The sequence below is a fragment of the Nannospalax galili genome, unplaced genomic scaffold (assembly GCF_000622305.1).
Source record: "Nannospalax galili isolate Female #2095 unplaced genomic scaffold, S.galili_v1.0 scaffold453, whole genome shotgun sequence".
NCBI lineage: Eukaryota > Metazoa > Chordata > Mammalia > Rodentia > Spalacidae > Nannospalax > Nannospalax galili.
Window position 1 is genome coordinate 2,598,775 of NW_008334081.1, and position 26,022 is coordinate 2,624,796.

General features: G+C 42.9%; 1 protein-coding gene across 2 annotated transcripts in view; it reads left to right on the forward strand.

Annotated features, from left to right (window-relative positions):
* Positions 1 to 26,022, forward strand: part of Farp2 (FERM, ARH/RhoGEF and pleckstrin domain protein 2) — a gene marked incomplete in the record, with an annotated part of 114,187 nt that overhangs the window by 18,544 nt on the left and 69,621 nt on the right. For both annotated transcript variants that reach the window (XR_003848868.1, XM_008829156.3), the window contains 3 exon segments: positions 19,107 to 19,211; positions 20,266 to 20,308; positions 23,750 to 23,828. Coding sequence is in view for 1 of the 2 variants with exons in the window: in XM_008829156.3 (XP_008827378.1) it covers positions 19,107 to 19,211; positions 20,266 to 20,308; positions 23,750 to 23,828 (227 nt within the window).

Consider the following 26,022-nt stretch of genomic DNA (forward strand, 5'->3'; position numbering starts at 1 on the left):
GGTCTCCCTGTAGCCCCAGCTGGCCTGGAACTCAGTATGTAGACCAGGCTGGCCTTGAACTCAGAGATCTGCCTACCTCTGCCTCCCAAGTGCTGGAACTACAGACGTGCGCCACCATGCCTGGCAGCAAATTCCTTTTTTATTGAGAATTTCATACATACATACAGTTTTGATCAAATCCATTCCCATTACCTCCCCTCCCCTGTTCCTTCCTACCACTTTTCATCCCAGTTTCCTACTCTCTCTTTCTGTCTCTCTCTCTCTTTTGAAAAACTCACTGAGTCCACTTAGTGCTGTCTGTATGTACATGGGTATAGGACCATCTATGCAGCATAGGAAACTTTTCAGGGACCACATCTTTGAAGAAAACTTACTTTCCCTCTCCCAGCAGTCATCAATTGCCAATAGCTTCTCAGCTAAAGATAGAACTTTGTGAGCCTCTTCCCCATCTACACTGGGATTTTGGCTGGCTTGATCTCCTGTAGGTCTTGAGAATAAAGTCACAGCTGCTGTGAGTTCATGTGTGCAGTGGCTCTGTCACATCCAACAAATGTTTCACTGCAGACATCTACTCTCCTGGCTCTTAGTCTTTCTGTCCCCTCTTCTGTGATGATCCTGGAGAGAGGAGATATAATATAGATGTCTCATCTAGAACTGAGCACTTCATGGTCTCTTATTCTTTGCATGCTAACCTGTTATGGGTCTCTTTTAATTGTCATGTACTGCAAAAAGAAGCTTGTCTCATGAGGGTTGAAAGATGCACTAATCTGTGGGTATAAAAATAGGAACTTAGGAGGTAGTTTACTGCTATGTCCATTTAGCAGAATAATAGGATTAGGTTCTCCCCACAAATTCCTTTTTAATCTTCTGGCTTTAAGAGTTTATCATTTATGGGGCTAGAGATGGCTCAGCAGTTAAGAGCACTGACTGCTCTTGCAGAGGACCCAGGTTCAATTCCCAGCACCCACATGGCAGCTACAAACCATCCTTAATTCCAGTTCCAGGGGAATCTGACACCCTCTTCTGACTTCTGCAGCATTGCACCACACGAGTGCACTTACCTACATGCAGGCAATATACTCATACACATAAAATAGAAATAATAAATACAATATAAAAATATTTTTATTTTATATTATTTTAATTTTATCTGTATAAGTATATTGCCTGCATGTATGTGAGTGCACCCGTGTCGTGCAATGCCCGTGGAGGACAGAAGAGGCCATCAGATCCCCTGGAACTGGAGCTACAGACAGTTGTTAGCTGCCATGTGGATGTTGGGATTCGAACCTGGGTCTTCTGCAAGAACAACCAGTGTTCTTAACCGCTGAGCCATCTCTCCAGCCCCAAATAAAATATATTTAAAGAGTTTATAATTTACAGGACTGGAGAGATGGCTTAGCAGTTAAGAACTAGAGTTACAGATAATTGTTAGCCACCATGTAAGTTCTGGGAACTGAACCCAGGTCCTCTGAAAGACCAGCCAGTGATCCTAATTGCTAAGCCTTCTCTCCAGCCCTTAATCTTACATCTTTTAAAAACTTAAAATAATAGAAACCTCACTGGGCATGGTGGCACATGCCTTTAATCCCAGCACTTGGGAGGCAGAGAGTTTATTTACAGAACCATGTGTTCTATATCTGAAGACCCCCCCCCATTAACTTATTGGCATATGAATCCTCAGAGAGGGGTAGAACCCCATAAGCTTCCCCCTTCCCTCATAGGGTATTGACACAGGCTTGTGGAGGTCTTCTGCAGATAATCACACAGCTATAGTTTGAGAGTCTACCATGTCATACCCCAGAAGCCAGTACTCCACACTTAGCCCCTCCCCTTCCTTTCTGCCTCTTAACATTCTTTCCACCCCTTCTTCAGTGTTCCCTGAGCCTTAGAGGGTGATGCAGATGTCCCATTTATGATTGGGCACTCATACTTTGACCAGTTATTAACCTCTATAGTCACTGCTGACCATTGCAAAAAAAAAGCTTCTCTCACCAAAGCTGTCAGCAGCACTGATCTGTGGCTGTACACAGTTATTCAGAAGCCAGTTTGACAACCTTATCATTTCAACTTAACAAAAGAACAGAAGTAGCTGCCCTACTAGGGCCTATGGCCTCTCCAGTCACTGACTTTGGAGTTACAGTACTAAATGTTGAATTGCCCCTCATGGAGTAGGCATCACATCGGTTGTGCCCGTAACAGACTTCGCACTGTTGCACCAGTGGGCTCTTCTTCACTAGCCACTTGGTATCTTTGTACACAGGTTCCCCACCTGAGTGAGACTGTTCATGAAAATTCTCCCCAGCAGCTTGCATGGCACCTTCCTGTGCTATAAGGGCTGGCCAGGAAAAGGAACCTTCCAGTTCTAGCTTGAATTTTCTATGTCCTAAGACCAAGGCCTGTGCTATCTTCAACACAAAGGTATTTCCAAGTAGTTCTGGTGGGCAACCAAGAGCAGTGGCAATTGCCTGTATTGTTTTGGGGGATCTCAGGAGCCTCTCTGGCCAACAACTGATAGGGAGGTAGTCCACCCCAACACTAGAATATTTATTTAGTAACCTATGACTTCTGCAAGCAGCTTTATCCACCCACACAGGGCACCTCTGTTCAAATTATGCTTATTTTGTTTTTCACTAGCTTACCAGGTAAAACAAAGTAATTCTTATGCTAGGGACTAAAAGTTTGTGTCCCCTAAAATTCTTATTTTGAAGCTGCCAATGTGATAATATTTGAAGATGGGTACTTTGGGAGGTAATCAGGTCACCAGGGTGGAGCCTGTGTGAGTAGAATACATGCCTGTATAGGAAGAGGCATAAGGGAGTGTGCTTCAGCTCTCTACCCTCCTGTGGGCCTGCTCTAAGAGAGTTCAGTCTTTAAACCAGGATGGAGCTGCCATTACAGCATGTCCACTGCCACCTTGGCCTTAGACTTCAGCCTCTGGAACTGTGAGACATGAATGTTGGTTAAGTTGCACAGTCTGTGATACATTTACTGTAGCAACCTGAGCTAATGCATCTTTCAGCTCAAAATAAAAAGGTAAGTAACCCAACTTAACGCTCTTATCCAGGGTTACTGGCTAATACATAGGAATATAGAAAATCTCATCCAGTGACCTTTTTTTGTGACCCTTTCCCTTTCTGGGTTTCTTCTGTCACACCCTGTGCTCTGGTTTTACAAAGGCAATTGCTTTATTTTTGTGTGTATGGTAAAATTTTGGACGCAGTTTTTTTCTATAACAGGCGATGTTTTTCTGCTGAGTGTCATTTGACATTTGTTTTTCCTGATTCTTTGCTCATTTTATTTATTTATTTTTTTTTTGGTCTTTTTGAGACAGGGTCTCCCTGTAGCCCCAGCTGTCCTGGAACTCACTATGTAGACCAGGCTGGCCTTGAACTCACAAAGATCCGCCTACCTCTGCCTCCCCAGTGCTGGGATTAAAGGCGTGTGCTACCATGAGGGCCCAGCCCTCCTTTTATTTTTAATATCTGAATATTTACAGTGTTTTTCTATTTTGATCACCCATCTTTATTTATTTCTTTTTTTTTATTTTATGTGTATGAGTGTATTGCCTGCATGTATGTGAGTGCACCTGTGTCGTGCAGTGCCACGGAGGCCAGAAAAGGGCTTCAGATTCCCCTGGAACTGGAGTTAAGGATGGTTCGTAGCCGCCATGTGGGTGTTGGGAATCGAACCCGGGTCCTCTACAAGAGCAGTCAGTGCTCTTAACTGCTGAGCCATCTCTCTAGCCCCTTGATCACCCATCTTTAAAGCAAATAAGTTGTTTATGCATTGGCTATTTTAAAAAGGTTCTTATGTGGGTGGCTGGTTATAACCTAGTTGAAATTTTGAGCGTGCCATATGTCTGGAGTTTGGTGTGTAAGTCTGTATGGCTTGTATATGCTGTTTCTAGCCCCGTCACTTCTGTATCATCAGCCATCTTGGGCCCATGCTTGGACTCTCCTTCCATGGTCTCCTCCTGCTCTTGTTGTAACAAGCAAAGCACATGAGTTTTGCACCTTAGGCTATGTCCTTTGCATTCGGTGTATGCTGATTCTACTGAAACTGTACCTGGCATCTAGCCTCCTGCCCTATAGATATCCATACTACCTGGCTTTTACTGGCTGCAGGCATTCCTGCCAATTTTGGATTTGTATTTAGTTTTCTTAATTTTGCTGAAAATGAAGCCCCCCCCCTTCTTTTTTATTTTGAATGATTCCAGCAAATGACTGAGTAAACGGCAGAGTATATGCCCTTCTTCGAAACAGGAGCCACACAGTATCTCATACTCTACTGTCCTGTACAGTCTCTTCTCTGGGGATTCCTCAACACATTTCCAAGCTCTGGATTTGAATTTTCTTTTGCTATTTCCACATCTAGAAGAAACTGCTTATTTTTCCATTCCCCTGACTCTGGTTTATGTCTACCCCAACTGGTTCAGCCTTCTGTTGAGGTTTAATTCTGTTGTGTTTTCTAATTGTCCTTTTTTTTTTTTTTTGGCCTTTTTTAGACAGGGTCTTTCTGGAAACCCCGCTGTCCTGGAAACCACTATTGAGACCAGGCTGGCCTTGAACTCACAGAGATCCGCCTGCCTCTGCCTCTGCCTCCTGAGTGCTGGGATTAAAGGCGTGTACCACCACGCTCAGCTCTCTAATTGCACCACGCCCAGCTCTCTAATTGCCTTTTTAATTTCTCATTTTCTTTAGTTATTTTTTTTTTTTCAGAGTGCCCTCTTGTGTCAAGAAGACCTTGGTCTCTTACATAGTCCTTTTAAAAACATTTAGAGTGTGTGTGTGCGTGCGTGCGTGCGTGCGTGCGTGCGTGCGTGCGTGTGTGTGTGTGTGTGTGTGTGTACATGTAGAGGTCAGAGGACAACTTGCAGGAGTTGGTTCTCTCATTCCACAGTGTGGGTTTCATCAGGCTTGGTAGCAGGGGCTTGTATCTGCTGAGCCATCTCACTGTCCCACACAGACTTTTTACAGACTCATTTTATTTTATTTTATTTATTATTTTTGGTCTTTTTGAGATATGGTCTCCCTGTATTCCCAGCTGGCCTGGAACTCCAACTCACAGAGATCTGCCTGCCTCTGCCTCGGGAGTGCTGGGATTAAAGGCATGTGCCACCACGCCCAATTTAAAGACTCCTTATAAAATTAGGAGTGCCACGTATGTTAGGGAGCTCATTTTCTACTTGTCAGGAAAGCATACATAGTTAAGGAGTTTGGCATCAGTATTTGGTCAATCTTCTCTGTTCCATATTGGTCCCCCGTGCTGCAGGGAGTGGTGGGACTGAGTAGGTCCCTGCAAGGTAAGTGGGAAGGCACACTAATGGGTGGGTTCCATCTCCGTATATGAGTTTTCACATATATTCACAAGAAAGGACAGGGAAGAAGGAAAAGGGGATTACCAGAGGCTAATTTCCTTTGGAGAGTTCTTTGTGAGCCAAACTGCCTTTCTGTTTTGCTTTTTCTCTGAGTAGGAAGATAAGGAATAAAAGGAATCCTGTGTTGATCGCTCAGATCCTAAGCCTCAATTAATCCCAGGTTTCTTCTCTGGCTGCCAGTGTATGACATATGCTATATGCAAATGTGCTGAGAAAACAAGATTGTAGTAAAACTGAGGGTAGGTCCTTTTTATCACACTCTTGCCCTTGTCCAGTGGGGAGCCCTTAGCAGCCTCTTCCACTAATGGGAGAGCATCTCATGGCCATCTGTACTTACATTCATGCCTCAGACTCCACACATCCCCTGGTTCCACTGGTAGGAAACTCATCACAGTTTTTTTTGTCTCAGGCCCATCACTTCACTTGTGAAAGCCACTGATAGGCAAGTTTTTCTTCTGATAAACTTGAGACTATAAGTAGGGATCCAGTGGATCTTGATGACTCTCCATTGAGCTTTTTTTTTTTAATTTTTAAAAATATTATTTTTATTTCATGCGTATGAGTGTATTGCCTGCGTGTATGTGAGTGCACCGTGTCGTACAATGCTGCGGAGGTCAGAAAAGGGCTTTGGATTCCCTTGGAACTGGAGTTGAGGATGGTTCATAGCTGCCATGTGGATGCTGGCAATTGAACCCGGGTCGTCTGCAAGAGCACTCAGTGCTCTTAACCACTGAGCCATCTCTCCAGCCGCTCTCCATTGAACTATTAAACTGTAAACCTCGTCTAGTTGTGCAGAATTTCTGCTCCCATCACATTGCAGTAGTTGTAGAAGCTTGACTTGGGCATTGTGCAGGAGCACTATAGTGCCTTGAGTTCTTTCCTCTCCACATTTGGAACCCCCTTTTCAAGCTAAAAATGTTAAGGCTGTCTAGCACAAGGACATTTTCTAGAGTCTGTCCATTTAGTTTTTCACAGTCTAGTCAGGAAACAGACACTATACTATACTAGGACCTTAAACTAGGAAATTTAAGAGGAATAATTATTAACTAGTTTTACAGGAGATTAACTGTAAAAGGCTTGGAGTGAGGATGCTAACGAATATAGGAATAGGAGTTATACTCTGCAGATACCCTGAAGGCTAAGGAAAAAGAAACAAATGAAGCAACAAACTTGGAAGGGCCTTCTCCCCCAAAGTTGAGTTTCAAAGCCAGTGGATGCCCGTAGGTGAAATCCACATTGATGTCACTGGAGAAGGTTGGCAGGCCAGGGCTGGAGTGCCAGGGAAACTAGTAGAATTGAAACCACTGACCATCCTGCATACAGCTGGCAAGAATACCTCAGGTCCCCAAATGGAAGAGAAGCCCCTTCTCTTACCCTCCTCAGTTCCCTGCCCCAGCACCACAAAGCAAGGCCAAGGAGATGGATTTGGGATTGGGAAACAATAAAGAAAGAAACATCCCACCCACATTATTGTGCTCCAATTGGAATTTTAAGACATTATGTTTCTTTGAATAGTTTAAGAGAACTATTGTCCTGCCGGGCGTGGTGGCGCACGCCTTTAATCCCAGCACTCAGGAGGCAGAGGCAGGCGGATCTCTGTCAGTTCAAGGCCAGCCTGGTCTACATAGTGAGTTCCAGGACAGCTGGGGCTACAGGGAGACCCTGTCTCAAAAAGAAAAAAAAGAGAGAGAGAGAGAGAGAGAGAGAGAGAGAGAGAGAGAGAGAGAACTATTGTCAAAAAACTGAGTATTGGTATATCCATTGACAAGCAAGCTCATACTTGTCTACATCCCATGATGAAGAGTAATTTGTGCCTGTTAGTCTCTTCTCATGTGGTTTCTTGGTTGATTACTTGTTCTTGTCAAATTGAGTCTCCCTATTTAGCTCAACTTAGAACCCTCCTCCTCTTCTAGCCTCCTGAGCACCGAGATTATAGGCATGGACCGTGACACCCGTCTTCAGTTGGTTTCATTTGTCTTAAGAATGTAGAACTCGAACCGCACGCCTTTGATCCCAGCACTCAGAATTAAAGCAGAGGCAGGCAAACCTCTGTGTTCAAGGCCAGCCTGGTCTACGTAGTGAGTTCCAGGTCAGCTGGGGCTACAGAGAGACCCTGTCTCAAAAAGACAAAGAAAAGGTACAATTCATGGAGAAGCGCCTCTCCCTGTGTACAGACCCTTTCCCCAGAAGCAGAAACAACCATTCACACCTTCATGCTCCCAAATTTAGCACCTATCCTTTAACTCCAAGTGCTGTTTGGAGTTGATCTTTAGGGAATATGTGAGAACCTAACACTTGAAGCTGCCAGATGTGAGAGTGAAGATGCCTATTAACAATGTTGGTGACCTTTCAATGAATCTAGAGTGAATGAAGCTACAATTCCTGTGAGCTCTCAAGACTATTTTCATTGTGCTTATTATAAAAGGCAAATTGAGATTGACCTAACCATGAGATATGAAAACTCTGAAGTATTGAAGTGAATAGTACAGATAGAGATTTTGTCACAGGAGCAACTTGGTGTGCACTGTAAATGGGCACATGAGACAAACAAGCTGGAGGACAAAATCAAGCTGTTTGCAGAAAAATTTTCCCACAGTTCTAAGACAAAGGATAAAGAAGCACTTTGTTAGCTGAGCTTTTGTGCCCATTTCCATCTAGACAGAATCTTTAATGGCACTTTTGTAGATGTTGATTTTGAACAATACGCTTTATGTCTAAGCTTGAAGAACTTGAATGCCATGACCAGTTAAAATGATGAGACGCTGAACAAAAAGTTTTGCTTTGTGCCCTATAGTTTGCATGTTGTATTCTGACCTGAGTGGCTGTATTGTTGAGTGGGACAGTTATGACTGTAGGTTTCTTTTCTGTCTTCTGAGTGAAAGTTCTTTCCACTGTGTCTCAAGGAGAGTTTTATTCCCTGATCATGCTTTGGGAACAGTCAATTACATCTGAGACTGAATTCCTTCATTTTTAGGAATAGAAAGTAAACTTTTACTGTAGAAGATGTGCAGGTCTGGAGAGCCGGCTCAGCCGTTAAGAGCACTGGCTGCTCTTGTAGAGGACCTGGATTTGATTCCCAACACCCACAGGGCAGCTAACCTTCTGTAACTCCATCTGTAATTCCGTCAGATCCAGGCAATCCGACACCCTCTTCTGATTTTCATGGGCGTTGCATGACATGGGTGCACTTACACACATGCAAGCAGTACACTCATACACATAAAATAATTAAAAATATAAAAAAACATGTGAGGGCTGGAGAGATGGCTCAGTGGATGAAAAGCACTTGCCGTGAAAGCCTGACAGCCTGCCTGAGGCTTCCCCAGAACCTCTGTAAAAGACAGACCCAGTGTCTTGTCTGTAATCCTAGCATTGCTTCAGTGAAATGGGAAGTAGAGACAGGAGCATCCCCTGGAAGCTTTCAGGCCAGCTGACCTGAAATATGAAGCACAGCCGAAGGACTGACCTGCACACACGCCATGGCATGTATGACCCTGCAGTCAGATGCATCATACAAACACAGTGGACATATGGCAGGTATGTGTAACACTATGAACAGAACTGACTATGACATTTAATAAACTGTTGTCCAGTCACGAGGTACCTATAAAAACTCAGGGCTGTTTGCCTATAAAAACTTACTTTGGAAGCAATGTCAGAAAAGATTCTTAAAGTTTGGTGTCTTTTATAAAATACATTGTGGCAAAAATAAAATTTTTCATGTTTTATGCTTTCCCCCCCCCCCAATGCTGGAGAGCTAATCCAGGGCCTTGCGTGTGATAGACAAGCACTCTACCATCTACATCTCTAGACCCTATTGTGTATACATATTGGCCAGAGGAAGAAATGATTCGATGGGCTGGGTGTGGTGATGCTCTCCTTTAATCTTAACACTTGAGAAGCAGAAGCAAGTGGATCTCTGAGTTTGAGGCCAGTCTGGCCTACATAGAGAGTTCCAAGCCAGACAACTACTTTGTGAGAGCCTGTCTTAGAAAAAGAAAAGATTAGATGCCATTTTGCGTAAGTGCATCCGTGGAAGGGCTCTCCATCACATCCGTTTTGTTATCTAAGCAGACCTTCATTGCAAAGATAGTTATGTACTCAAGTGCCAGAGGGTTCAAACCAGCGACCCCCAGCTCAGTGATGATTGGGGATGAGTAAGCACACCGTTCACCAGCCCACGCCACCCCCAGTACCAGGGACACTCATACGCAACAGGGAGTCTAGTCAAGCAGAGACTCATTTATTACAGGTATTACAGAGCTTATAAAGGCACCTGGAACTCTCCCCTCCCCCCCCGAGGGTGTATCTTAAGGATGGTCATACGCTGATCATGCACTCCTCAGCAGTGCAGAAGTATTTTTCAGACTTTCAAAGCAAGCCAGGCCGCGCCCCCAGTAACTTCCTTTTGGACCTATGTAAGGTGGGGCCTTTAGGTCCCCACATATCCCCCTTTTTATTTTTATTTTAAGGCTGGACTGACTTTATTTCACGGGTTACCCACCTCATAGGTAGCTCCCTAAGGAGAGATGGCTATCTCCTTCCTCTAATCTTATTCATTTTTGCCTGTCTTAGGTTGTGTCAACTCTGATCAAGCCTTGCCCGTCATTGGATTGTGTACCTGGCCATGTGCATGTCCTGGTCATGGGACGTCTTACCTGTCTTTGGCTAAAAATGTATCATGAGTAAGGGCAGCCGCGTGGGTAATGCCAGCCCATGACAGTCTTAGTCTCTGCCTAACTTGGTTAGCCAAGCGTGGGCAACCGGAGGGGGTCCTGGGGGAGTCCGTAATCATGAGGAGGTGGGCCGTGGCAGTTCCAAGGGTCCTCTGTCATTGAATTATCTGGTAAAGACACTTAAGGATACGCATTATCAAGAGAAACAAAGCAAGTCATGACGTAGGACAGGTTGAAATACTTCTGAGACCATGTACCTTTTAGTCAATCAGCCAGTTGTAGAGGCTGACTGGCAATGAAGTCAAGGAACTGGATCCTTTACCTCAGATGGAATTTTGTCTCATGAACTATTGTCTGTGGACCATCATACTAGTCAGTCGGATCCTGGACTACCCACTTAAGGTTTTTCGCAGGCACCTATATGGGGTTTGAATCTTGTGTAGGGTAGACACACCCAAAGCCTCAACCCATGGTTAACAATGGATCTGGGCCCCATAATGGGGTCCTTCCACCTTACCTGTACCTCAGGTCTCTGCTCCTGTCATCCCCAGTGCTTCTGAAACCAGGATTCCAACTGATTTTTTTGAAAATTAAGAACATTAATAGTGAATAAGGCCATACCCAACTATTGGTGGGGGCTTATTCCCCCTTTTTGTTTTTGTAATTGAACTTTTAGGTTTTGATGGTTGTGTTCTATAATGGCTTGACCTTGGGGATTGTAGGGAATTCCTGTATTGTGTTGAATTCCCCAAAGTGAGAAGAAATCCTGTAAATTTTTACTCTCAAAACACGGTACATTATCAGTTTTAATTCTTTGGGGCAATCCCAAAGTAGCAAAGCACTGGAGAAAATGAGACTGAGCATGTTTAGACTTCTCTCCTGTATCAGTGGTAGCCCAACAGACATGTGAGAATGTGTCGATGGGCACAAAAATATACTTAAGCTTTCCAAAAGGAGCATAGTGTGTGACATCCATTTGCCACAAGGAATTGGGCTTGAATCCCCTGGAGTTTACCCCTGGCTGTTGCAGAGGCGGTACCTGTAAGCCCTCTTGTCTGCCTCTGCATTGCCTTGGGATAAAAGCCCAAGCAATCCTTGGTGCCCCCTATGATGCTGTAAGAAAATAGGGGCTTCTCTCTCTTTAAGGGGGGTCCTCTCTGGCCACCCACAGAACTGAAGGGGTGGGGCCCCTCCCCGAGCCACCTTCCTCCGGGCCTTTTCAGCTGTCCCAGAGCCTGTTGCAGCACACCTCCAAAGGTGTTTTTTGTTTTGTTTTTTAAATGTGCCTGGCGGCCATGGCCACCGGTCACGCAAGCCCCTGACCCGCTCACGCATTAGTTCAAGGCGGGTGGGGTGGATGGCTTTTGCCCCTGACCCTCGCTCCACCCCTCCCTGCCCTGCCCTTCTGCCTGGGAGGCTCTGAAGCTGGCCAGGCCACGCCCATGGTGCTTGTTACTTTGGCTGCTTTTGGTTTCACTGTTGCATTTCTGCCTTCTTCCTCAAACCCTTCCCATGATTCCCATGTATCCCCAGTAAAAACATTAGCCCCAAGTAGCCAGGGAGCCAAGTGAATTGCCTCTGCCCAAACCTTTTGAGCTACCAGATCTGACAGATCAAATTCCTTGCTTTTAAGCTTATCTCTCAGAGTTTTAAGCGTCGGGTCCTCAGACTTAAAAGTTGCTTTACCCATATTTTGGGTCTTGCTTACCCCGAACTTCAATTGGCCCCAATCCATTTTTCTTTCTTCTTTCTTTTCTTCTTTTCACCTTCCTTCGAGTGCCATGTTGGGCGCCAGTTGCCGGGGGTTCAAACCATCGACCCCCAGGCAGTGATGATTGGGGATGAGTAAGCACGCCATTCGTCAGCCCACGCCACCCCCAGTAACGGGGAGACTCAGACGCAACGGGGAGTCTAATCAAGCAGGGACTCATTTATTATAGGTATTACAGAGCTTATAAAGTCACCAGGAACTCCCCCCTCCCCCGCCAGGGTGTATCTTAAGGATGGTCATGCGCTGATCATGCACTCCTCAGCAGTGCCGAAGTATTCTTTAGACTTTCAAAGCAAGCCAGGCCGCACCCCTGGTAACTTCCTCTAGGACCTATGCAAGGTGGGGCCTTTAGGTCCCCACACTCAAGAACCTATCCTACAGGAATCATCTTAGGAAGGGTGTGCAGCCTCTGTGTATGTGGCTGGTAGATATTTTCTGATGATGTCCCATGCTGTTTTTTGGGTGCATTTGGCATGCAGTGGCTTTGGGCTTGGAAACCTGTTCCTGGCATGACAGAAAGCCTTTTTCCTACATTATTTCATTGAAAATTCACAAATCACTTTCAGAGTAAGAATAGTAGGTAGTCTTCAAATGAGGAAAGCCAAACTTAAAATAACTACCTCTGGGACACCAGAATTCTAGCTCCAAAATCTGTCTAATGAGTATGTAATGAAAATTGCCCTTGTTGTTAAACATAGGGTACAAACATGGCCCACGGAACACCTACCTGCTCCTGTTCACTATGATCAGAGGTTGACCAGCCCTCATGGAGGATGTGAGCTACTGGTACATTTTGGAGATGACTGGCAGCACAATCAAGAGTCAGAGGATTATCTTATTGTCTTCACCACCCATTTTGGTTCAGATATGAAGTGTCTCCCCAAAAGCCTCATGTGTTGAAGGGTTGGTCCCCAGCTGATGGCAATATTGAAAGATGATTGGATTATGAGAGTGCAAACTTTATCACTGGGCTAATGTATTGATTAGTTCACAGCTGATTGGCCTATTAGGCAATAGGGTGACTAGGGGCCTGCCTTGGAAGGGTATATCTTGTTCCCTGGCCCTTCCTTTCTCATTCTCTCTGCCCACCATTCCCCGTGAAGTCAGACACTTTGCCACTACCAAATGTTCTCCTTCATGTTCTGCCTCACAATGCATAGGCCCAGAAGCAAAGGAACTAAATGACCATGCACTGAAACTTTTGAAACTGTGAGCCCCAGAATAAATTCATTTTCATGAGGTTTATTTTGGTTTTGGGTTTTTTTTGTTTTGTTTTGTTTTGGTTTTTGGTTTTTTTTGAGACAGGGTCTCCCTGTAGCCCCAGCTGGCCTGGAACTCACTGTGTAGACCAAGCTAGCCTTGAACTCACAGAGATCCACCTGCCTCTGCCTCCCGAGTGCTGGGACTAAAGGCGTGCGCTACCACCCAGCTTTTCTTAGGTATTTTAGTCACACATCATACTTGCTTTCATAGATTAGCTCTAAAATTTATTTTTTTATGTGTACACGTGTTATGCCTGTGTGTGTGTGTGTGTGTGTGTGTGTGTGTGTGTGTAAGTGCACCCATGTCCTGTAGTGCCCATGGAGGACAGAAGAGGCTTTGGATCCCCTGGAACTGGGTTATGGACAGTTGTTAGCTGCCATGTGGGTGCTGGGATTCAAATGCAGATCTTCTGCAAGAATAGCCAGTGCTTTCTCCAGCTCCATAAAATCTGAACTGTTAAAATTAATCCTGTTGGGGCTGGTGAGATGACTCAGCAAATAAAGACACTTCTCAGCAAGCTTAACAACCTGAGTTCAAGCCCCAGGACCCACCTGGTAAAAGGAAAGAACCGTCTCCTACAAGCTGCTCTTGACTTACACATGCACACACACATGCAATAAATAAATAAGTAAATAAATAAATATAATTTTAAAAAATTAAGTCCTGGGCTGGAGAGATGTCTCAGTGATTAAGAGCACTGACTCCTCTTGCAGAGGACCTGGGTTCAATTCCCAACACCCACATGGCAGCTAGAAACCGTCCTTAACTCCAGTTCCAGGGGAATCCGAAGCCCTCTTCTGACCTCTATGGCATTGCACAACACGGGTGCACTCACATATATGCAGGCAATACACATACACATAAAATAAAGATAATAAATAAAATATTTTTTAAAAATTAAGCCCTAAACAGTAAGTCTAGTTCTGTTGTCTTCAGCCTTGGTCAACAACTTCCCACTCTTCTGGACATACTTGAAAAGCATGTCTGTGCTTATGCTCAGAAGAGGCAGAGCCCACACTGCCCTCACCTGTGTGTCGCTCTTCTTGTCCTCAGATCTTTGTGGCCTGCATCAGACCTATGCAGCACCTTTCAATTCTGGTTGTGTTGACTTTCCCTATCATCTACAAGTTTATGTTGGATTGAGCCTCAGTATTTATGCTTATAAAGAAGTGTTTCTTGTAGTTAACTGATTTGTTTGTTCATTAACAAACATCTGAGTGCCTGCTATGTAGAAAGAAAAGACAACTAAATGCCTGTGTGAGTCAAAAATTTATAGTCTGAGTTGAAATCTCAATAGATACCTCGCATTTGTCCCCAGGGAGAGCTTTTATGTTAAAAGTCTTCACACTTGTGATTGTTAATTACTGAACAAAGTTCAGAATAGTGTTACTTACTGCACTTCTGAGGCTTGTAGACTAAAAGTTTGTCTTATATGTTCAATTCTTTAAAAATGATTTGTTTAAAAACTAGCTTTTATGAGGCTAGAGAGATGGTTCAGCTGTTACGAGCACTGACTGTTCTTATAGAAGACTCAGGTTCGAATCCCAGCACCCACATGGTGGCTAACAACCCACTGTAACTCCAGTTCCAGGGGATCTGATGCTATCTTCTGACCTCCTGCATGACACAGGTGCACTTACACACATACCGCCATAACGTTCATACGCATGAAATAAAAATAAATAAATAAAACTAGATTAGAGGCTGCATGTGATAGCACACACCTTTAATTTCAGCACCCTAGAAGTGGAGGCAGGTGGATCTCTATGAGTTCCAGTCCATCCAAGGCTACATGGTAAGACCTTGTCTCTGAATTAATTAATTAATAATTAAAGATAATTCATTTAAAATATTTTAAAAATTAGATTGGTTTGTATTTTGTGGTAGTGCCCTTGGAAAATTGCTATGATAAAATGTAAGATTTTAGTCTCTAGATAATTTTTACATTTTTTTCTGGTTACTTGGTTTGGTTAGGCTTTTTTAGCCCAGGTTGGCCTTGAACTCATGATGTATGCCATCATGCTGACTCAGTGATCTGTTTTAAGTGGGTAAACTCTCTGTGTAGGTATGGCACTGAACTTGTGTCTTCAGAAGATCTCTGTAGTATTATATCCAGGCTGACCTATTTTTATGTATATGAGTGTTTTGCCTGCATGTATGTAAGTACACCTTGTGTGTATACATTGCCAGAGGCCAGAAGAGGGCATCAGATCCCCTGGGACTGGAGTTATGAACATTTTTTAGCTGCCATATGGGTGCTGGGAATTGAACCCAGGTCCTCTGAAAGAGTAGGCAGTGCTCTTATCTGCTAAGCCATCTCTCCAGCCCCCAGGGTGACCCTTTTTAAAGGGGACCTCAGGAGCTAGAGGTGCAACTTAGTGGTACAATTTGTATAGCTGCAAGAGGCTCTGGATTTGATCCCCAACACTGGAAAAAATTAACCCTGAAAGGGTGTTGACACACTGAACTGTGACTAGAGGTTGATCAGGGAATGATCTAGGGAGGCAAAGACTGGAGAAAAATGTGAACCCCATGCTAAGATTCTTTTCAAGCAGAGCTGTCCCGTGGTAGAATTGACTGCCTTGTGCATCTCTGGATATAGCAAACAATGATTGAGTTCATGCCTTAAAGCTTTTGTAAAGGGGATTATTGTAATGGTGGAAGACCAATTCTCATGAACTCCAAAGGGTCTTTTACTTCTTTATTTTTCTCCCTCCTTTTAATTATGTTCTTTTTTTCTATTGAGACAGCGTCTCATAAAAGCTAACTTTGGGCTGGGGAGATGACTCAGTAGGTAAGAACACTTGCTATGCAAGTATGAAGACCTGAATTCAGATCCCCAACATCCATGTGGAAAGCCAGGAATGGCTGCATGTGCGTGCTGTCCCAGTATTGGTAAAGACAAGACCGGTGGCTCCCATGAACTTCTGATCAGTGAGAGATACTGTCTTATAGGAATAGAGTAGTGGGCAGCAATAGAGGAAGACATCTGACATCCTCCTTTTTTTTTTTTTTTTTTTTTGGTCTTTTTGAGGCAGGGTTTCCCCGTAGCTGCAGCTGGCCTGAATTCTCTATGGAGACCAGGCTGGCCTCGAACTCAGAGATCCACCTGTCCACTTGCCTCTGCCTCCCAACTGCTGGGATTAAAGGCATGTGCCACCATGCCTGGCCTGACATCCTCCTTTAGTAAAATTATAATCCAGTTTTGGAGGCTACACCCTCAGATGCATATAATCTTTGTGTATGTACAATACATATAACTAAGTGGGAGTAGGTCACTACTGCATGATAAGATGCACCATGAGTGTGCTCTTGCATGTCTGCATGGTAGCATAAGGCTTCCCTGGTCTGGTGGACAAGCCCAAGGCACACTACCCTGGGAAGTGGGTCGCTTGGCACATGGGGTGACCAGGCAGTGGATGAGGTAGGAGGAGCAGAGGACTGAAGTGCCTCCTTAAATTGTCCCACAGCCATCGTAAACTGAAGCAGTAGTAGTAGTGGGTGGTATAGGAGTTACCATTTGCAGTGTGCCCACCATATGCTAGGCCTAGAGACACAGGATGAAGAAAACCCAGTACCTGCCTTTCAGATTGGCTTCTAATAGGAGGAGCCACCAAACAGATAGACAGACATTAGATTGTGTTAAATAGCTGGGGGAAGGAGAGTCACTTTTCTTTGGGGATGTGGCCACTGGTAAGTTGCCCATGCTCCAGTGGAAGGCTTCACATCCATGCATATACAAGCAACACTAATTGGACTCAATGGGCTATAAAAATAAAAAGAAAGAGGGCGTGAAGGGAAGGGGCATATCAGGGGGACTCCAGAGGGAGTCATGGGGTGGACACAATCAGAATCCAAAATACAGGTCTGGAGAGATGCTCAGCAGTTAAGAGCACTTGCTGCTCTTGCAGAGGACCCCAGTTTAGTTCCCAGAACCCATATCAGGTGGTACACAAGTATCTGTAACTCTAGTTCAAGGGTCCCCATATCCTCTTCTGGCCTCTGAGGGCACCTGCACACACATGCACATACCCCCATACAGAAACACAAAGGTACACATAAATAAAAATAAAGTAAATTTTTTTTTTTGGTCTTTTTGAGACAGGGTCTCCCTGTAGCTCCAGCTGTCCTGGAACTCTCTATGTAGACCAGGCTGGCCTTGAACTCATAGAGATTCGCCTCTGCCTCCCGAGTGCTGGGATTAAAGGCATGCACCAGCACACCCAGCTAAAGTAAATATTATTTTAAAATACAAAATTCATTGTATTCATGTATAAAATTCTAAAAGAATAAATAAAATATATTAAAAGAATTTATATGAAAGAATAAATAGTATTGAAACTGTACTTACAAGTTCGCTCTACAGCATTGTATTCTTACTGTGTGCTTTGTTATTAGCAGTTGTAGGGTTTTGTTCCTTCAAAGAATTTTCCTCCTAGGAGCATACATACTATGGTTGAACTTCAAGGAGAACAAAGCCCTTTGGAACAATGAAGATCTGCCTCTCCCTACCTGAATGTTTTTAACTGCAAAGTAGATTGTCCATGCCTCTTGATTCAAATATCACAGACGTAAAAGAAGGTGGTTTTTCCCACCTTTGTCCAGTACAGCAATGGGAATTTCCCTTTAAAGACTGGGGTACAACCTTCAAATTTATAATGCATTAGTTTATAAATGGTATGTGTGTTATAAGACAGAATTGCATTACATGTACTGTATGGACATGGAGACTTTCATCTTCTTACCTAATCTGTATGCTGTGTACATTATTCCACAGCACATCAAGAGTTTGGTAGTCTCTTTGAGGATTGCATAATATTCTGTTATGCTTATACTGTTGCTTATTTGGATTTTTTTTTTTTTTTTTTTTTTTTGAGGTAAGCTCTCTGGAGTCCAGGGTTGGCCTGAGAACTCAAATAACCCTGCTAGCCCCAGACTCTCAGCAGTTCTAGCTAGCCTCCCCAGGTGCTGGGATTACAGGCTAAGCACAACACCTTACTACTGTTACTTGTCTGTCCAGCCCTTTACTGACTTTGTCCTTGTGTAATTAGCTCTGTGCAGCTTATGAGAATGTCTATAGGGAAAAGTTCTAGAAGTAGACTTGTTGGAACAGAGATATATGCCCAGTAAATTTTGAAAATTATTTTAAAATTTTCTCCCCAAAGGCCTCACCTATCAACTTCAAATCTCAAAAAAAATTTTTTTCTTAATGGGGCCAGAAAGATGACTCAATGGATAAAAGTGCTTGCCTTGAAGCCTGATCACCAGAGTTCAATCCCTTGAACCCACAAAACCCACATAAAGGTGAAAGAGGAGAACAAACCCCACAAAGTTGTCCTCTGACCTCTACACATACTGCCACACACAGCCCCTTCTCCCTATACACACAAAATTTAAAAACAGAAAAGGACTGTAAGCTCTTCACTGTGTAGAAGTGGCTTGCAGACATTTTTTCTGATCCTCTGTGGTAGGTGAAAAATGGAATCCCACTGTTTTAATGCATCCTGATAGTAATTTATTACCCCCCAAGTGCTGTTTGTTTTTCTTCACTTGGCTTATAAGTGAATAAAAGACAAATTATGTTTATTCAGTATAATTCTAGACTATTATAACTTTAACATTTTTTATTCAGAAGTTTTTGTTTTGAAATGCTATCAAATAATAAATTATTCACTGGAACCCTATGTAAGACTTTGAAACTCTGCCTTTTAGCAAGTATAAAATTATTTCATAAAATATCAACTGTAACTAGAAATGGTTGCTGTGGTCTAAAATTACAAAGAAATATGACCAAAATACACTAAAAATGTGAGTTTTTGTTTATATATTTTGCTGTCAGTTTCTAAGCACAAGATTAACTTATTTTGCCTTGTGGTAGTTGTGAGTCTTATTTATATACTTGAAGCAAGAAATTAAGTGAAATTTTATGTGGAGCATGTAACTTTATGCCAGTTTTCTTAGACCATGGTGGTTCTCTGTCCAGTCAACCAGCTTCCTCTCATCTGTCTCCTCACAGCCTAAGTATGACGGCCAGGTCTTACTGACACAAGTGTGGCAGCGTTTAAATCTGATTGAATGTGACTACTTCGGACTGGAGTTTCAGAGCATCCAATCCTACTGGGTATGTCTTTTTAATTTGCTTTTGGAAACAGGCTCTGACTGTATTATATTTATGGTGTGCACAGTATGCCAGGAGCCTTTTAGGACATCTCACAATGATGTTAACAAGATATTTGATAATTGACACGTCATTATTAGCAAAGCTGTGCTATCAAACTACTTTTTTTTTTTTTTTTTTTTTTTTTGGTCTTTTTGAGACAGGGTCTCCCTGTAGCCCCAGCTCTCCTGGAACTCACTATGTAGACTAGGCTGGCTTCGAACTCACAGAGATCTGCCTGCCTCTGCCTCTCGAGTGCTGGGATTAAAGGCGTGCGCCACCACGCCCGTCTAAACTATTTTATTTTTAGCTGTAGGGAATCTATCTACCTTTCAGCCTGAATGCACATCCTCCCTAAACTCAATTCATCCATTAGCACCTGTGCCAGGAAAGCCCTTACTCTTAGTTACTGCAGGAAATACTGATGCACCCTGCTGGGTAATCCTGTTGCAAGTGAATTTTAAGCATACTGAACTAGTTTCATATCATTTTACTTATTAGATGAACTATAAGAAGTGTGGTATTTTAGTATTTACAGATACAACTGCTTTTAAAAGCCTGTATTGGCTATTTAGATTAGAAAACATGCTATCACTCTGAGTTATGTCCACTCTCTTGGCAATTCAGCAGCACAGTGGACTTGCCTGAGTTTCTCTGCTCTGGTACCACCCATATTATTGTCCACAAATACCATGTGTACCCAGTATTTATTTGATGTCAACCAGTCTCCAAAACAGTCGTTGCTGTCTTGTTCTGTGCATGGCCTCAACTGGTTCTATTTGACCCTATAAAGATACCACTGTGGCAGCAAGTTAATAGTGTCCCAGCTTCTTGACACAGACACTGCTGAGCTTCCCGAACAATTTATTAAGATTTGATTTCTGTGTAAGAGGACAATAGAATCAAAATACTCCGTCATAGAAATGTCTCTTCCTTCTATTTTTGTATTTTATAGAATACTTACCAAATTAAGTAATTTTCTAATAGGATTGTTCTTTTCCCTTAAAATCCTCTTTAGATTTGGCTTGAACCTATGAAACCCATCATTAGGCAAGTACGAAGTAAGTCCTTTGTTTGGTGGGTAGGTTTGCTTTTTGGCTTTTTGTTTTGTTTTGTTTTGTTTTGTTGACACAGGGTCTTACTGTAGCCCCAGCTGGCCTGGAACTCACTATGTAGACCAGGCTGGCCTTGATTTCATCTACACCTACATGCCTCTGCCTCCAGAGTGCTGGGATTAAACATGTGTGCCACCATGGCCAGCATAAGTCTTCCATTTAACTGTTCAAATCTTACTTGCTTAGGAGATTAGAGAGATGGTTCAGCAATTAAGAGCACTGGCTACTCTTCCAGAGGACCCAGGTTCAGTTCCCAGCACCCACATGGTGGCTAACAACCATCCATAACTCCAGTTCCAGAGGATCCAATGTCCTCTTATGGATTCCATGGGCTTTGCATGACATGGGAGCATTTACATGCATGAAGGCAGAGCACTCATACAAATATAGTTAAATAAATAAAGAAATAAATTTAAAGCTCTTACTCATTTAAGAGGCCTTGTTCTGGAATGTTCAAACTCCAGGCATGTTCACACAGTCACCATCACTATTCTGTGTAGGTGGTAGAAAAGTAATCACAGTGGTTAAACTTGAAGTCACTTTGATGTTTAGCTTTAAACTACAATAAACAGGCATAGGAAGGTAGCAGATTTAACTCAGATCATTCTAGATAGCTTGCCTCAAGTTTGAAAGTCATGGGATTTTTTGCTTGGTACCTTAATTTTTGACTCTTGCAGAGGACCTGGATTCAATTCCCACCATCCACATGGAGGCTCACAACCATCTATAACTGCAGTTCCAGTGGGTCCAACAGCCTCTTCAGGCCTCTTTGGGTACTGCATGCATATGGTGCACATACATACATGGAGGCAAACACTCATACACATAAAAATAAAAAATTAGGGGTTGGGGATTTAGCTCAGTGGTAGAGCGCTTGCCTAGCAAGCGTAAGGCCCTGGGTTCAGTCCTCAGCTCCAAAAATTAATTAACTAATTAAATAAATAAGGAGCTGGAGAGACGGCTCATCAGTTAAGAGCACTGGCTGCTCTTGCAGAGGACCCAGGTTCGGTGGCTAACAACTATCCATAACTTCAGTTGCAGAGGGTCCAGCACTTCTTCTGGCCTCTATGGGCATTGCATGAATATGGTAGACTTAGATTCCTGCAGGCAAAACACTCATACACACAAAATTTTAAGAAATTTAAATTATGGGGGGGTTGTCTTTTGGGGTCTTCCTGTAGCCCCAGGCCTGGAACTCCCTATGTTGATCAGGCTGGCCTTGAATTCACAGAGATCCCCCTGCCTCTGCCTTCCAAGTGCTAGATTAAATACATGCACCACCACACCTGGCTTAAATTTTTTAAAATAAATACTTTTTGAAAAGAAACTTCTAGGGTTTGGTTTTGGGTTTGAGACTTTTGTGTTTTCTTTGTGGTTTTGTCTGTTTTTTGGGGGGGAGCAGGGTCTTTCCACATAGCACAGAATGTTCTTTAATTCATGATCATCCTGCATCAGCCTCCCAAGTTCTGGGATTATAGGCATGTGCCATCATGCGAAGCCTTGACTGCACCCTTTTTTTAGTATAAAATTCAGGGAAAAAGAACACATGGAAAAAACTTTGTTCTGTACTGAGAAGGGAAGGCCATTTAGGTTGCCACAGCATTTTAGCCAACTTACTCATCTTTCTGGTTAAAAATAAATAGCCATGGTATTAAATTTCAGTGACACAAAGATAATTTGAATCAGCTATATCTTAAGCCTTTTCAATAGAGTCTTCCAGAAAAAAAAATATATATATGGATTTCAAAATATGTTTTTTATTACTATGATAAAAATGCTGTGCACACCTTAATGTCATTCTATGCTGAAATATAAATAGTAATATATTGTGTTTTATGTATTTACTTATTTTCAAAACAAGATCCCTCTATGTAGCTCAGACTGGCCTTGAACTCATGTTTCTCCTGCTTCAGCTTCCTATGTGCTGGGATGCACCAGCACTCCTGGCCTAAATTTTTTCTTGTTTCAATTTGTGGTGGTTGTTTGTTTTTGTTTTTTGAGGCAAGGTCTTACTCTCTAGCTCAGACTGGCCTCAAACTTACTGTGTAGCCCAGGATAGCTTCAAATGCATGGCAGTCCTCTTGCCTCAGCCTCTCTAGTGTTAGAATTACAAACATGAGCTATAATGCCTGCCTCTTATTTAAAAAAAAAATTTTTTTGAGACAGGTTCTCATGTAATCCAGACTGGCCTCAAACTTGCTATGTAGTCAGGGATGACCTTGAACTCCTGATCCTCTGACCTCCACCTCTCCAGTGCTGAGATTATAGACCACCACACCTGGTTTTTATGCACTTGGAATGGAACCCAGGGCCTTGTGCATGCTAGGCAAGTATTCTACCAACTATATCCTCTCCAATTTAAATTTTTATTAATTAATTTATTTATTTTATGTGTGTGTGTTTTGCCTGCATGTATGCAAGTGCACTGATGCCATGCAGTGCCCACAAAGGCTAGATGAAGGTGTCAGATTCCCTGAAACTGGAGTTATGGATGCTTGTTAACCACCATATGAGTACTGGGAACCTAATCTGGGTAAGGGTTCCTTAAATAATCTTTACTTGAAGCAAAATACTGAAATTTCTCAATATATGTGCTTAGTAGTTAAGGACTCCTAAATTATGCATAGGATATTTCTTTTTTAAAAATATTTTATTATTTTAATTTTATGTGTATGAGTGTATTGCCTGCATGTGTGTGAGTGCACCCATGTTGTGCAATCCCACAGAGGTCAGAAGAGGACTTCAGATTCCCCTGGAACTGGAGTTAAGGACGGTTCGTAGCTGCCATGTGTGTGCTGGGAATTGAACCCGGGTCCTCTGCAAGAGCAGTCAGTACTGAGCCATCTTTCCAGCCCAAGGATATTTCTTAATATAATTTTAATTGAAATAAAAATGCTCTAATAGTCCATTTCAAACTATTGCCTCAGTTACATAGGAATACATAGAAAATAAGGGGCTAGAGAGATGGCTCAGCAGTTAAGAGTACTGGCTGCTCTTGCAGAGGACCCAGGTTCAATTCCCAGCATCCACATGGTGGCTAACAAGTGTCTGTGACTCCAGTTACAGGGGATCCAGTGCCCTCTTCTGTCCTCCTTGGGCATTGCACAACACAGATGCTCTTACATACATGCAGGCAATATACTCATACAATATAAAAATACTAATTTTTTTTTCTAAAAGAAAATAAGGCCAGGTGTGGTGGTGCATGTCTTTAATCCCAGCACTCAGGAGGCAGAGTCAGGTAGATCTCTGTGAGTTCAAGGCTAGCCTGGTCTACATAGTGAGTTCCAGGCCAGCTGAGGCTACAGGAAGACCCTGTCTCAAAAAGACCAAAATAAATACAGAGATTAACTTTATCTATGAAATTTTAATTTTTTCTTCTTATAGGGCCAAAGAATGCAATGCTTCGTCTGGCAGTCAAATTTTTCCCACCTGATCCTGGTCAGTTGCAAGAAGAGTTTACAAGGTAAAGAGTTCACACTAATCAATTCTTGTCCTTTGCCATATATGATTAAGAGTGAATGAGGCTGTGTTTCCACTTACTTGTCATTGGATGTTGCTGGACTGTATTTTTATTACGTTTACATCATTATGAAAAAATTACAGTGCTACACTGTAATTACACACACAGTGCAGGAGAGGTAGAGAGAAGCAGGTCCTTGGGGCTCACTGGTCAGCCAGCCTAGACTACTCAGCAATTTCCAGGCCAGAGACAGACTCCGTCTCAAAAAGCAAGGTGGATGGCTCTTGAGGAGGGACACATGAAGTTGACCTCTGGGCTCCACATGCGCACACACACACACACCCTCAGAGAGAGAGAGTAAATGAGGGCTAGTGAGATGATTCAGTGAGTAAAGGTGCTTGCTTGCCGCCGAGCGTGACAACCTGAGTTTAATCTCTACAATGCACATGGTGGAAGGAAAGAACCAATTCCTACAAGTTGTCCTCTGACCTCCAAACATGCACACTCTCATATAAATAATTTTTTAATTATAAAAAAGAATAAATGTAACCAGGCATGGTGGTGCACACCTTTAATCCCAGCACTTGGGAGGCAGAGGCAGGCAGGTCTTTGTGAGTTCAAGGCCAGCCTGGTCTACATAGTGGATTCTAGGACAGCTGGGGTTATGGGGAGACCCTGTCTCAAAAAGAAAAAAAAAAAAAAAATAGGAGTTAAAAGAAGCATCTTAGCAGGTGACTCTTAAACACAAATGTGAAGTTGAACTTAGTAAAATCTCAAACCAATATTCTCTAGATGAGCAAAAGGTTTGGGCATAAATAAAATTTGTAGGTATTCTATTCATAATAAATCAACAAAATCTCTGACAGATCTCTATCAGTTTGAGGCCAGCCTGGTCTACATTGAGTTTCAGGCCATCTGGGGTTATAGGGAGACCCTATCTCAGAAAAAAAAGAAAATTCAAAATCTACATAATTGGCAGACATATACCATGTAGTAGTCCTTATGAATAGTGGACAGGTTGAGTGGAGCAGGAGTATGAGGTGATCATTTTTGCTCCTCTAATTCCAGGTTGCTTTTTTTGGAAATAGATGAAAGAAAAATGTTAACAAGAGTCCTCTGGGCAGTAAAAAGTAGGGAAACAGGGCTGGAGAGATGGCTCAGTGGTTAAGAACACTGTTCTTGCAGAAGACTCAGGTTCGAATCCCAGCACCCACATGGCAGCTAACAACTGTCCATAACTCCATTTCCAGGGGATCCAACAGCCTCTTCTGTCCTCTGCGGGCATTGCACAATATGGGTACACTTTCCTACATGCAGGCAATACATGGACCAGGTTCTCCCTGGTGAACTCTCTCTTAAAGGCTTCTGTAGAGCATGGAACTTAACAAACCCATGGAATGTCAGGTGCAAGGACAGGAGAGGAGAGCCATTAACTCAGGTTCTTTTTCTTAAGTTGTTGAGGAAGCTGAACCCTAGATGGCTCAGCAGCTCCTCTGTGAGTGAGCACAGAACATGCCTTGGTACTGAGCAGCTGAAAATCATCGTGGAATCCTTTTCAAGGGACATTGCTTTTAAATATGTAGTCCTAAAATTAAAGACAATTCTCTAATTTAGGGCCCTGGATCTAATTTTTAAGGCTTAGATTAGGAAGTCAGGTTCAGGTTCATTTGGGTGGGTCTTGTTGCTGTTGGGTTTTTTGTTGTTGTTGTTGTTGTTTTGTTTTGTTTTTTCCGTGAGAAAGGTTCTTAAGGTTGAGGGTGGCCTCAAACTCACTGTGTAGCTGAAGGTGACCTTGAACTTCTGGTCTTCCTGCATCTACCTCCTGGGTGCTGAGATTATGGGTGTAGGCTACCACAGCCTGTTTATGCTGAGGCTAGATCCCAGAGTTTCAACCATGCTTGGCAAGCACTTTGCCAACATCTCTAGCCGTAGGAAGCTGGTTTTCCAGTTACTTCTTTCTCGTTTTCATTCAAGTCCTTTTCTTTCTTTCTTTTAATCAAAGAAACATTTTTGGCAAAAGACAAAACTTTCAAATAAAGTCAAATAGAATAAAAAACACAAACTATCCCTTCCCACCCACCCACCTCTCCACCTAAGTACTAACACTGAGCAGAAATCTTTCAAAGAATTGCAGGCATTCAGTGAACATGACATGGGGTTTCAAGGAAATTATGTTACAAAACAGTATCAAATGATG